This window comes from Rhodnius prolixus, unplaced genomic scaffold (assembly GCF_049639745.1).
Source record: "Rhodnius prolixus isolate KJV_2025 unplaced genomic scaffold, Rpr scaffold_7, whole genome shotgun sequence".
Classification (NCBI taxonomy): domain Eukaryota; kingdom Metazoa; phylum Arthropoda; class Insecta; order Hemiptera; family Reduviidae; genus Rhodnius; species Rhodnius prolixus.
The window spans coordinates 17,245,138-17,259,156 of record NW_027411582.1 but is presented as its reverse complement, the minus strand read 5'-3'; the positions used below and the strand labels follow the sequence as shown (position 1 = coordinate 17,259,156).

Here is a 14,019-nt window from a genome sequence, read left to right as displayed (position 1 = left end):
GAGAAATTCAAATTAAATTGACCAACTGTTATCAAAGAACAAAATATTAGAACAAAATATTGTTCGTTCATTCTAAATCTTTTTTTTTTATTAAAATACAATTTCCAGTAAACAGCAAACAATTTATCTTAATATAGATGAGAGTTTATATAATAGGCCTTTTATTTATTTTATTCTAAACATCAAAAAATGCTCAATTAACTTTTAAGTTCATTAAATTTCCTGCATCAATTAATACAGCATATTAAAAACTCCACGATATATTTTATTAGTTTTTGTTTTTGTTTTTAAAGAAATAAATTTAATATTTTAACTAATAAAAGAAACATAACGTGGAGATTTAATCAGCATTATTGTCACGTTCTTAATGCAGTATATTGGTGATTTTTTAATAATATTATTTATAATATATATTTATTTTTACCAAAAAGGCACTTTTCGAACATCTAAATAATGGACATCTGATAAAATGAAAAATTGAAAATAAAATTAACAATATATTATGTAAAATAATAAAACATAGCTTTAAAAAAATAAGATTTTATTTAATGAACAAATAACTAATCAATTCGTTAAACAAATAACTTAACTGGATTAAAAGTAAACAATCAGTTGATTTTATAAGGTCCTGGATATACTTATCAAGGTGAATTATTATTTTATACATCTGGTTATAATAAAAAAAATATATAAGATTTAACGTGTAAATCAAAATTAATTTTTTAAAATTATGAGGCGAATGAGTGAATACCTATAGATATAAGAGATTGGCACACTTACAAAATTTGCTTCAGTATCGCACAATAACCTGGATCTCTGACAATAATAAATAAGACTGAATTCTAGGAGAATGAAACGAATATTGGAAGTTTTTTGAGTTTTGAAACAACGTATTTCAAAAAAGAAACAAAATGACTTAAGTTTTGGTAGTTATAAAAGCGCAAAGCTAATTTTTTTAAATCTTTACAACTTATTTCATAAACGAAATATGTTTATTTTATTTTTTCGGTAATCCCCCGATTATTGTTGGCCTATAACAAAACAAAATGGATAGCTTGTTTGTGAGAAATTTAGTGTTACAGCAAAACTGTTTAGCTTATTGACAACGATTGGCTTGAATACCTGTACTGATGGTTCTGCTGATGGGGCATTGTTGGGCCTGAATTGAAATGCAGTTCATTATCACCAATCTTTTTTTTGTTTTTTAAAATTTATTTATTAAGTTACACCAGCGCTAGATGCACTATTAGGAACAATGGCTGACACTACTACACTTTACTAACTGTGGTCAGAAGTTACCCAGCAGTAACCTGTCCCTAAATCATCTCCAGGATTAACTACTCTTCAGAAGAAAGAAAATCGTGAGGCCTCTGGCGTTTTAATCGCCTAAGAAGATGTACTGGAATGTGGAGAGATGATAAATGGCGAACAAGAGGATTGGGATGTGACTGTAAGTTCTGATCTAAAGTTTTTATAGAGAATTCGAGTAACTTGATTTACAAATGGAATTTCTAAGACTGTGTAGAAAGTTAACGATGGTGCGGAGAATTTTAGACAGAAGCGATTGAATTCGTTTCGTTGAATACCATAGTTAAATATCGTACGTCAAGGTAGGTTTTAGTATGAAATTGTAAATCAGTCGTTTGTTTTTAAGTGAAAGAATTGATCGTTGGTCTAGTAGTCTTTTAAGTAGTCGATAATGCCTGTTAACTTCAGTTCGTTTAAGTCGAACATAAATCTAAATAGTTTTTGCTTTAAAGCCACATTTTCTTTAGGATTATTCAGCCGTAGGTGATTTGGAAATATTATATTAAAAAACTGGACTTAATTTAATGGAAAAAATTTGCTATTTTTTTTTAAAGAAAATAAATAATCAATTTAGACTTATTTCAGGTATAAAACTTTTTGTTAAATCTAAAACAGTTTTGTGTAATTTTTCTGCACTCAGCTTCTTTTTTTTTCTCACTTTTTGAACAAATAAATTGTTTAGAGATATAACAAAAGGCTGGATATTGATTTCAGAATGAATTGAATAACCATGGCTTCTTACAGTTTGACGTTACACTCTGTCTTTATTTATCTTTTCCTTATTCGTCGTAATAACAAACATTATAGATAATTTGTTTTATTGTTATAAAATTGTTTAATTATATGGATAAACGGAATAATTTTTAAGTGGCAATCCCTTAATTATGATTTTTATGTTTGTAATGTAATTGTTGTCAATGTACTCACGTTTCATCAAAATATTTCGTCGTATCTATGTCTTAATAAATATTATTGGTTTCCTCGATTACTTTGTAAATTGAAGTAAAATTAATAATAAATAAATCGAGGAATATCGTCGTAATAGAAATAATCAGTATATAGTACAATTGTTTTCAATATTAAGTCTCCTATTGCCTCTATCCATTAGTCTTTATAGCAAACTATGGCTGATTATTTATTTCATGGATTGTGAGACTCTGGTCCAAATAGTTCTAGAACTTTTGCTAGAAACATTTTCCCAAGACAATACCTTCTTTAAGGCATTTCTGTAGGAGAGGCGAGGTTACAATTATTGTTACTCATGAAATTGAGATTAGCAATATTTTGTTTTTGTTTTATTCTTTTTTTTTTTATTTTAAGACATTATAGAATCTGAAAGATTTGCACCTGATACCTTTTGAATGCAACTGCCAAGCTCTCAATACTAACTACGATGCCCTTCACTGGAAACAATGAAGTATCCTAGAAAAGGAAAACGTAAGAAATCAAATCCATGATTTCTGAAAGCCAACAAACAAATCTGGATTATCAACTTAAACAAGGCCATATCCAAAAAGAAATTTCTCATATTGCCTTCGCTAGTACCACCAGCAACTTAATGATAACTGCTATTTCACTTAGTATCTGCGCTGAATCAGTAATTTATTTTTATCTTTTAAATAAACTTTTAGGCTGATCAAAGAATAAATGAGTTTTTACTTAATTGGAGGAGACTGAAGCCCATAGTTTTGACGTTTCAATATTTAAAAAATTATAATGAGTTCTGAGAGAAATTCTAATGACTATTAATTACTATGTTTTCTCCTAAAATAATCAACAATATTTTTTAAGAATCACTGAAAGATTTGGATTTTTAAAATAAAATTAAAAATAAATTAATTTACATTTAGAAGATCCAATGAAAACATTTTTTTTTATAAAACCTCGTCTATTTTTTTATGTGTGCCAAACTTCCACATTTTGTACAAGAGCTACACACATTTTGAATATTTCATTACAATTTTTTTTTTATTTAATTTTTTGATTTTTTATGAAAAAGATCTTTTTGACTTAAAGATACAATCAATTAAATGTATTTTTCATATAATTAATAATATATAAAATATGTTATTCATTTTACTTTCTATATAAGTACATATTTTTTATAATATAGAATTAATTTTAAAAAATAAGAACATTAATTTTTTTTCTTTTTTTTTTTTAATTTTTTATTTAAGTACTTTTTGATTACAATTTTATTATTAAATATTAAGCCACTATTTACAATTTTTATTATAATTATTATTGTCTATCGTTAAAATTTTATTGTCAGCACAATCACAAACATTTTGTCACTGTATGAGAGTTTTTCTTTAATCTCTTCTTAAATATATTTACTTACATTTCTTATTTCTTTTATTAAATACAAATTCAGATATTATTTAGTAGAATGAAACGAAAACTTAAAATAACATTTCTAATTTTATTTTATTATTATTTTTAAACAAGAACAAAAGTAAAAAAACAAGTAAATATTCATAAATATTTGGCTACATCATAATCATTTTGTCAAGAAATATGACAAAATAAAAGTATTAGAATCAAAGTACAATTGTTTATTTTTTAAAAAAAGTTAGGTGTTAGGTTAAGTTAAGTGTCGTGAAATTGTGATTATTTTACTTTGAATTGTTTTAATAAACACGTTCAGGAGATTTTTGAAATTAGGAATGCAGCAACAATGTAACAAATGTAACTAAACGCTTTAAAAAAAATAAAATAAAATAAAAAGACTCTCGTTAAATTACCGATTCAATAAATTTATAAGATTATCAACCTAAAGGTTTTATTATTTTTGCACAAAAACGGCAAACATAAATATGCTGTCGATCTTGTAATTGAAACAAATAAAAATATAGATCTAAAATGGGGGGAAAAAAAACTATATATTTCTTTTTAAAAATGATTATGAATTATTGGGCAACAATTAATAAAATCAAGACAATTCTTAATTTATCCTAATAATTAATTCAATAAAGTTATGAGAGATAGAGATAATTTGGGTTACTATTTAAAGTAATGTTATATTGTAAATATACAATACCCTAATTTATTACAGTTTTTAATTTTATTAAAAACTTCTTAATTTAACTTATTTAATTAATTACCGTAAATATCTAATTATTGTCAAAGTTTCCATAAATCTTTGTTTACTTTTTCTGTTTTGATATTTGTTTTCTTTCTTTTATTTTTTATTAAATTTAATTAATTTTTTTTTTTTTTAAATAGTAACTATAAAAATCGAAAATGTGAATGCAAAATGAGCATAGAATTATTGTCAATGTTTTCAAGAAAGATATTTATTTTTTAATGTAAGTAATTAATTGAAAATATTAACTTACAAACTAGAGTTTCTTTTTTTCTTTTTTTTTTAATTGTTACTCAATTAATTATCGCTAATCATTATCATTATTTCTTGGTAAATTTGTTTTTCTTTCAATTTTGTTTGTTCACATTGTAAATCTGACGAATGTATTCACAGTTCTTGGATTTCTGTTAATTTTAACTAGAATTCTTTTATAATTATTAATTTTTAAAGTATTTTGTCCAATTTTTTTTTTGTTTTGTTTTATAAATCTTCAAAAAATATTAGTTTTAAGAAAATTTAAAAAGACGACATAATAACAATCATTCTCCAATGATGCACATCACCCACATTTTTACATTATCACTGATATGTTTTACACTGATATTCTTAACATGAGGTTGTTATTCTTAAAATTCATTTATTAATTTATTTTTATTAATTAAAAAAAGTAATTATTAAATTTGGAAATTAATTTACCAACTATTTATTATAGTCTCAAGGATTTATTTGTATTTCGTAAATTTTTTAAAAAATTAAATATGAATTCTGATGAACATACCTTACTTTACTTTAATTACAAATTCTTATATAAAAATTACATAAGCAACACGCGTACTTTGTATGTTGGTTAATTTGTAGTTCATTTTGTTAGTATTTATGTTTAAACAAATCACAGTTTGATATAGTTTGTTTTTTTTTTATTTCAATATTTGGGTCATTTCAACATTTAATTAAAAGTATTATAAAAACAAATTAATTTATAATCAGTGCGTTTCTTTTGGAAGAATCTAGGTTATAAACGATGACTACTGCTGTAGAGAAGTGATTCTAAACTGAAGGCGATCAATATAACTTTAAAATTTCTCTCGCGCGTCGTTTTTTATTGTCTTCGCTCTTTCCTTCTATGGGAAAGGTATATTTTCTCAAGATTTTTTTAGATCGTAATTCAAAAAACAAATGTATAAGGCCCGGATATTAATTAAAGAATTATTTATATGGGTTGGTACTTTAAGTCGGCCATACATACTTAAGGTAGAGCTACGTCTGATTACTTTTATTGCAAGAAGTTAGGTGACAAAAAAGACTTCATCTTGAAAAAAGGGGATGTCCCGTCTTGAGATTCAGGGGATGTGTTATCAAGGGAATGCTCCTGATTCATCAGCAAAATTCATGCAAGAGCTTAGAATGAATTATGGAAGAAACTGTCGCTATTATTCCCTTACTTTAGGATGTCACAGAATTTTTTTCAATATTAGTACAAATTTGCATCTTGCTTAACTCAGCTTCTACACATGGACAATCTACAAGATAGGCTTGAAGAAAAGTGCACTCTATTTTTTAGGCTAGCGATAGCTTTAAAAAAAAATTGGGACGACCCTCTGAAATTACGTAGTAGTTAGACGAATAACTAACAAAGATTTGTTTTCTATTTCTTTAATTTTTTTTTTATTACAGTGATTTCCAAAGAATCAATCTTAATTCGCTTCAAAAGAAAATAATTTGTAAGCAATCATTCATTTATTCAAAAAATGAACAGTCTTCGAAGTACGAGTATTTAAATACCTCCAATATTTAACATAAATACACTGGTCCCAGTAAAAGATGGGAGATCTTAGAAAAAAATAAGTAATCAAAATGGTGCAAGAATTTAAACGATAAAAAAAGATTCGTTCCATACCTACTTCAAAAAAAAGAAAAATTATCTCTTATCTTCGCGATTCTCATAAAGACTTAAATAAGACTACTTTTTAAAATCAAAACCACTGAATTAAACTTTTTTCATGCTAAGTACTCAACTTATTTGCAGCTGCAACTAATTGAATTACAAATGAAAACTAAAAGGTAAAGGTGAAATGATTAGAAGCACTGATTACAATGGAGGCTAACTAATTTAAAAAAACAAATGACAATGAATTATTTTTAAACAGAAATCTAAACGAAATTACAAATAAACCCTTCAAATATTTTTTATCTTCAACTAAAACACAGGTAAAAATGTTCATTTAATTTTGACTTTTTTTTGAAAAACTTTTCTACAAAAGGACTAGAAAACAGAAAATATTATTTTTATTATGTAGATTTTTTTTAGTCCAATTTAATTAACGCTAAAATGTTTTTTGTATATATTTATATATTTTAAATATATATTTCCCTTTTTTTTTTTATTACTTAATTAATTTTTACCTGTGTTCATCTTGTATTTACAGAGAAAAAATGCTAATTAAAGCATTTGTTTTCGAATTATTATTATTTTTCTTTATTACAAATTACTGTATGGTTCAGCTCAATTCAAAATTTGAATTTAAAATAATTATAGGTAAAATAAGTGTAAGAAACATACCAGTGACTAAAGTTGGACTTGAATTTAATGTAGCTTTATAACCTTGATCGTGTACATGTATTTTCCATCCAAGATTATTATGTGTGTAACACTGCAAAATAAAAAATATTTTATGAATATAGTTCGTGGGAGTAAATACAATCTAATTTTCTTTTAATGAATAATTATTAATATATTTTTGATGTGAATACGTCTTTAAATTTGCTATCATGTGGAGGCAATCCAAAAAACCTAATGATAACAAAATCGGGGGATACAGTTTGGCATTATAGTTTCGAATCTATCGTCTACATCCAAAATTAAATTAGACCACTGGATAGCTAAAGGATCAAAGAATTCATTACGATAAGCGAGGACTGTGACGCATCGCGCGCGGTGGAGGGGAAAGCGCCGCCATTTTGAGATCATTTTGCTGCGTATCGAGATTTGCAATTAGTATAACTTTTGACTCGGAGTAGCTACGATGTTCGTTTAAGTTTTAATCGTCAGCTGTCGTCACAATCTATCGATTGTATATAAAACATTAGTGTAAAATAGTGACAGTGAATATAATAAGGTGTTAGAATAAAAAAATATATAATGTCAGCCTATACGCGTCGAAAAGCCAAAACCAAATACAGAGATCGTATACGGTTGGAAAGGGCTTCTCAGGAACAATCGAATAGTAATATAATAAAACACCATATGACCGAGTCAAGCTGTGCCGGGAACGTAAAAGAATGAATGCGGCCGAGCGGATCAACGACGTGTCCAGTACATCGGCAGCTGGGGCGGTTGAAATTATGCAAGAGGATGATGAAATCGCTTCTACATCGACAACGGACTGTATAGGCATAGATTGTGTTCGAAAAGTAGATTATAAAGACACTTTGGGCAGCAGCTAGTGCACGTTTCACTAAGACGTTTGTCAACAATCCATTCGGACATAAGTGTGATATGTGTGATCGTCTATTGGTTTCTGCGCTGTTTGAAGTTAACAATAGAAAAACGCTTACCGCTGCTTAATAATACTTTCCATGAAGAGCGAGTAGCGGACTTTAAACTGTGCGGTACGTGTAAAAAAATCACTGGATTCGGACAAAGTGCCCACGTTGTCACGTTCGAATGGATTTGTGTATCCACCTAAGCAACACGGGTTGCCCGCTTTAGATCCCATCAGTGCACGTCTAGTATTACCGCAACTGCCATTCATGCAGATACGTAGGTTGCGTTAAGACGGCAGCTATGGTATCATCGGACAAGTCATTAATGTACACGTGGATGTGGACACAATGGTGCAACAGCTACCGCGTCAATTGGACGATGATCAGGCGTTCAATGTTAACATAAAAAAGAGCATGTTTCGTTAGCACTCAGTGTAAGGAACATCGACAGCTTGCCCAGCTGGCGTATCATCGCGGAAAGATCCTTCTTGCGATCCATCCAATACTCCACAGAATTTGGTAAAGCTTTGAGAAATGCAAGGTTCTTATGGACACAGCCACAGTTTTTTTAAATTAAAATTTACGCATAATTTCTTAACCTGTACTATCTCGAGAATCCTAAGATTACGCAATTTACCCCCTCGCCTCCAAAGAGATATTCCTGCTTCTTTGTTTTCTAAATTAGGTTTTTTAATTTACTGGGAACTCAATTTCAAAACAGCAAAATTTCTTATTTTTTTATAATAGTTTTTGTTTTATTTAACTAGCAGTTTATAAAAAAGGTAACAACAACAACAACAACAAGATCAGTTTTTGAAAAAGCCGTTTTTGCTCATTTTCAGCAACTTTTTTCTCAAAATCTATTTAATCTATGTGGTTGCAAAAAAAAATTACAGTTATAAAGGAGGGTTTGCCCTATATTATAAAGAAAATTTGAGAATTTTATCTTTTATAGAAAAAGAGAAAAAAATTGTCAAAGTTGAGTGTATTTCAACGTTACGCTTTTTCGTGCAGTTTTCGACGATCAACCCTTATACAACTGTCCTACCGGACAGTTTTAACCATGGGCTGAAAAGTCCCGGGCCTAACACATAGATGGCGCTAGTTGTATTTTCAGTTAGTACTAACCTTCAAAAGACAGCTGTTAAAATTTCATGATATTCTATTCATTAGTTTGTGAGTTATTACGCTAAGAGTGACGCTACTTTTTTATTTTCAAAACAATGGATCAAAAACAATTACGTGTTTTAATTTTACACTGCTTCTTGATGGGAAAAAAATACCGTTCAAGCGAAGAAGCAATGGCTTGAAAAGTGTTATGGGGACTCTGCTCCATCAGAAACAACAATAAAACGTTGGTTTGCTGACTTCAAACGTGGTTGTATAAACACCAATGATGCAGAACGCAGTGGACGTCCAAATGAGGCGATAACACCAGAAAACAAAAAGAATCCACAAAATCGTTTTGAATGATCGAAAAGTGAAGTTGCGTGAGTTAGCTGACATCGTAAAGATATCAAAAGAACGTGTTGGTTTTATATTGCATGAGCATTTGACTATGAGAAAGCTCTGTTCAAAGTGGGTGCCGAGTTTGCTCACTGTTGACCAAAAACAAGAACGTGTGGGTGATTCTGAGCAGTGTTTGGCCATGTTTAAACGTAACAAACCGGAATTTTTGCGTCGATATGTGACAATGGATGAAACATGGAACCATCACTTCACTCCGGAATCAAAACGATGGTCATCTGAGTGGACAGCAACTGTTGAAGCTCGTCCAAAGCGGCCGAAAGCACAACAGTCGGCTGGAAAGTTATGGCCTCGGTGATTTGGGATGTGCGTGGTGTAATATTCATCGACTATCTTGAGAAGGGAATACCATCAACAGTAAATATTATATAGCGTTATTGGAGCGTTTGAAGGCTGAAATTGCAAAGAAACGACAGCATATGGCAAAGAAAAAAATTTTTGTTTCATCAAGACAACGCACCGTGTCACAAGTCAATCAAAACTACATGAATTGAACTTCGAATTGCTCCCACATCCACCGTATTCGCCAGATTTGGCTCCCAGTGACTACTTTGGCTGTTCGCAGACCTAAAAAAAAAAAAAAAAATGCTCGCCGGTAAGAAATTTCGCTCGAATGAAGAGGTTATCGCTGAAACTGAGGCCTACGAGGGTCGTTTGAAAAGTCCGTGCAAAAATAAAAACTACTTAATTTTTTGGGGTAAACCTTTTTTATTTTTCAACATAGTCTCCTTTTAGGCTTATACACTTCGTCCAACGCTGCTCTAGTTTGTTGATCCCTTCCGAATAATAGGATTTGTCCAAGTCTGAAAAATAGCCATTCGTTTCTGCAATCACCTCCTCGTTTGAATAAAATCTTTTTCCCGCCAGCCATTTCTTCATATTGGGGAACAAATAGTAGTCCGAGGAAGCCAAGTCTGGAGAATAGGGGGGATGTGAAACGAGTTGGAACCCTATTTCCATTAATTTTGCGACCACAACTGCTGAGGTGTGAGCTGATGCGTTGTCGTGATGGAAAAGGAATTTTTTGTGGGCCAATCGTGGGCGTTTTTCTTGCAGCTCGGTTTTCAAACAGTCCAATAACGATGAATAATATGCACCTGTAATAGTTTTACCCTTTTCCAGATAGTCGATGAGGATTATTCCTTGCGAATCCCAAAAGACAGTCGCCATAATCTTTCCGGCCGAAGGAACGGTCTTCGCCTTTTTTGGCGCAGATTCCCCCTTGGTAACCCATTGTTTAGATTGTTCTTTGGTCTCAGGAGTGTAGTGATGTATCCATGTTTCATCCACAGTGACGAAACGACGCTTAAAGTCCTGCGGATTCTTCTGGAACAGCTGCAAACCGTCCTTGCAACACTTCATACGATTCCGTTTTTGGTCAAGCGTGAGCAATCGCGGCACCCATCTTGCGGATAGCTTTGTCATGTCCAAATGTTGATGCAAAATATTATGTACTCGTTCATTCGAGATGCCCACAGCACTAGCAATCTCACGCACCTTCACTCTTCTGTCATCCATCACCATATCATGGATTTTATCAATGATTTCTGGAGTAGTAAGCTCAACAGGGCGTCCAGAACGTTCAGCGTCAATTGTGCCCATATGGCCACTCCGAAAATTTTGAAACCACTTATAAACTGTTCTAATCGAAGGTGCAGTCACCATAATGTTTATCAAGCTTCTCTGTAGTCTCCTGAGGCGTTTTGCCTTTCATAAAGTAGTGTTTAATCAACACACGAAATTCTTTTTCGTCCATTTTTTGAAAATCACTCGACTTCCTCGATTCAAACGAATGCCAAACACAAAGAAATAGACCGATCTGGCTGAAACTTGGTGTGTGTTCTTCCAAGAGATGCTACTAACTAAACATAACCTCGATACGCGCCAGTAGTGCTATCTCTCTGACTTTGCACGGACTTTTCAAACGACCCTCGTATTTTGAGGAAAAAGATAAATCGTTCTACAAAAGTGGTATTGAAATGTTAGAGCGGCGCAATGATTGCGTTGTTCTTGATGGAAATTACGTTGATGAATAAAGCTAATTTTGAAAAAAAAAAAAGAAGTGTTTTCTTTGTTAGGCCCGGGACTTTTCAGCCCATGTTAATAATGTTGCGCTAGACTTGAGGAATTAAAATACATCACCCATGCAAGAGGATGTCTAAAACAGCGGCCCTCGAATTGAATACACAGTCCATCACTGGGCAGTGAACTGTAAGAAGCTCTTAGGAAGAGAGAAAATCTAAGGACCCAGGATCTACGCGTTGGAATCCAGTATACGCTAACCACTGTGCTAATTATTTTTCTACGCAAGCGCATTATTAGAATTTTTCTTAATTTCTGTCAAAGTAATTGCATCAGAAGCAATATTATGCGATAAAACGATTAAATTCAACTAAACAATATTTGCCAACCAATTTACCTGATAGTAAACAATGTCTGGTGTTTCAACTGGTACTGTCCAGTTTAGTAACGTAGCTTCTCCAGGTTCGCATTCCAGTCTTAGTGTTTGGAAAAATTCTGAAAATGTTTCAAATTCTGCTGATCTGTCTATAGTTTTATGCTGCCATTCACAATATCTTCCAGCTAGAAATATCACAGTAAAAATAAAGATTATCGAAAGCGCTTTTTTAAAATTAAAAGATGAATAACAAAATAAAGATTCAACAATTTACCAGCAGTTGGATAAGGATAGCCTTCAGAATCGTAACTAACTCCAGCAAAAACTCTTTGTTTTCTTCTTTCTTCTTGGCTTTTCTGGCCGAAACCTCCTTCACTGCTATCTGTTATATACAAAGGATGATATCTAGCTGGCTGTGTTCGATCGTTTCCTAATATCAAACAACATTTTCAACAATTTTAGCCAAACTCTTCTAAAAATGGAAAATTAATTGCGAATATTCACTAAAAAATTCTTACCTCCTTCAACAATAAATGTATAAGTTTCACCACGGCGGACATAGATTTCTGGTATTAGAAGATCATTGACATAGAAAGCAATACCCCAAGAAGGATGGCCTGCAGAAAGAAAGGATATATCCTTGTAAATAACTGCCGTTTATTTTCTCGACTTTGCTTCTACGCTAAGATGGCGGCTAATAATACCTGTAATCGGGGTATATCCTCTTTTTCCTCCAGTTGGTCCAATTCTGACAGTGAAGACATTTTCATCAAGGATCACAGCAGGTTGCCAAGGATGTAGTGCATCTTCATCGGGCAAATTGTACAAAGAACCGCTACACTGTCCGTCATGCTTACTACTGAAGTCTATACGTACATCATCTGCAATCCCCTTAATTCATTTTCTTCAAATTCAACCAAAAACCGAACAATAAAAATAAAACCATAAAATACAATACCATTAGTCTTATCGTTAACCGCATGCGCATTGGCTTCCATTCTAGCATTTAATGGACCAATGGCGGCCACTACCGATGTCTCGCCTTGTGCTGAAACTGGTCTATCATTTATTGGTTCATTAGTGTGAAGTGGTCTTCGATATGTGACTGTGGTCACGCCGCCACGTCTATCTCCCGATAGTAGTTCTACATCATTTCTTCCTCCAAGTCTTTCATCCGGGCAAACTCCATTTTTTCCTAAAAATTAAAAGCGTAAGCATTTATTTAAATTAGAGGAGCCACGGTAGCCGAGCGGTTAGAGGCGAGACTTGTAAAGCTAATAAGGTATTGTGGTACTGGGTTCGATTCCCCCGGTCTTAGGCCTTGGATTTTATTTAATGGTTAATAAAAACAAATTTACAGTAAAGTATGTTTGTTAGTCGCCTCCGTCCACGACACCTAATTGGTAGTTGGACATTAAGCCCAGCCTGAAAAATAGGCTATTACTTTACTTTACTTTACCTAAAAAGCGATCTCTCGCGGTGCCTCTAGACAAATGTTCTTAGATGCAGGCCAACTTAGTATCTTAAGATCTTTTCCTCTAATCTTCAATAACACACCTCTCCACTAGATTGTTGGGGTTCCTCGCCCAGAACATAGTGTTCCTGGAGAAGATATTTGAGGAGGGAAGAGACAAGATATCTTAAGACTACTGCTTCTCTGGAATATCCAACATTTTTCTAGCTCAATCTAAGACGATTCATGCGAGCTACCACGAAAGATGAATGGCAATGTGGAGGATGGATTATGACTGTGCCAATACTGAGCCTTCGGAGATAACAAACCTCTTCTCAGATGGTAAATTAATGCGCTTGGTAGGACAATTGACCTTCCTAGTAAGACTCCGTAAGTATGGGACAATAGAAAAAAGGTTATACACTATATAAGGGATATAGGAAGAGGGAATTTAGGCTTCAGAGAGTGGTTACTCTAATCTGCAATACTTAGCTGACAATGACCTTAGCTTTAAATACGAATTTCTTTATTCATATACCGTTTCAGGTACTGGTGATGGTCTTCATCAGTAGATTCTTACGGTACGCCGTAACCGTACAGTATACTGAAGAGAATACTGGAAAGAGTATTCAAAAAAGTCTTCCTCTGTCCATTTTACACAAAACTTGTAATTAATAATAAAAACTTTCGAACAAATTTGAAATTTGAAAAGAATCTTGATAACGAGTAAACCAACAAAACTTTCCGAAACAATTTGCATTGTTA

The 14,019-nt window shown here is 31.9% G+C and overlaps 1 protein-coding gene and 1 long non-coding RNA gene across 4 annotated transcripts in view; one reads left to right on the top strand and one right to left on the bottom strand.

Annotated features, from left to right (window-relative positions):
• Positions 1 to 477: 477 nt before the first annotated feature.
• LOC141447091 (uncharacterized) lies at positions 478 to 3,028 on the top strand. The gene is made up of 2 exons (XR_012454137.1): positions 478 to 1,450; positions 2,629 to 3,028. It is a non-coding gene; the product is annotated as an uncharacterized lncRNA (long non-coding RNA).
• A 421-nt stretch (positions 3,029 to 3,449) lies between these two features.
• The window catches only part of LOC141447079 (protein Skeletor, isoforms B/C), a 186,912-nt gene continuing 176,342 nt past the window's right edge, over positions 3,450 to 14,019 (bottom strand). For all 3 annotated transcript variants that reach the window (XM_074114269.1, XM_074114271.1, XM_074114272.1), the window contains 6 exons: positions 12,760 to 12,996; positions 12,506 to 12,682; positions 12,320 to 12,418; positions 12,076 to 12,231; positions 11,823 to 11,986; positions 3,450 to 7,044 (listed from right to left, as the gene is read on the bottom strand). In XM_074114269.1, coding sequence (XP_073970370.1) covers positions 6,892 to 7,044; positions 11,823 to 11,986; positions 12,076 to 12,231; positions 12,320 to 12,418; positions 12,506 to 12,682; positions 12,760 to 12,996 — 986 coding nt within the window. In that variant the 3' untranslated portion in view covers positions 3,450 to 6,891. The remainder of the gene's footprint in view (positions 7,045 to 11,822; positions 11,987 to 12,075; positions 12,232 to 12,319; positions 12,419 to 12,505; positions 12,683 to 12,759; positions 12,997 to 14,019) is intronic.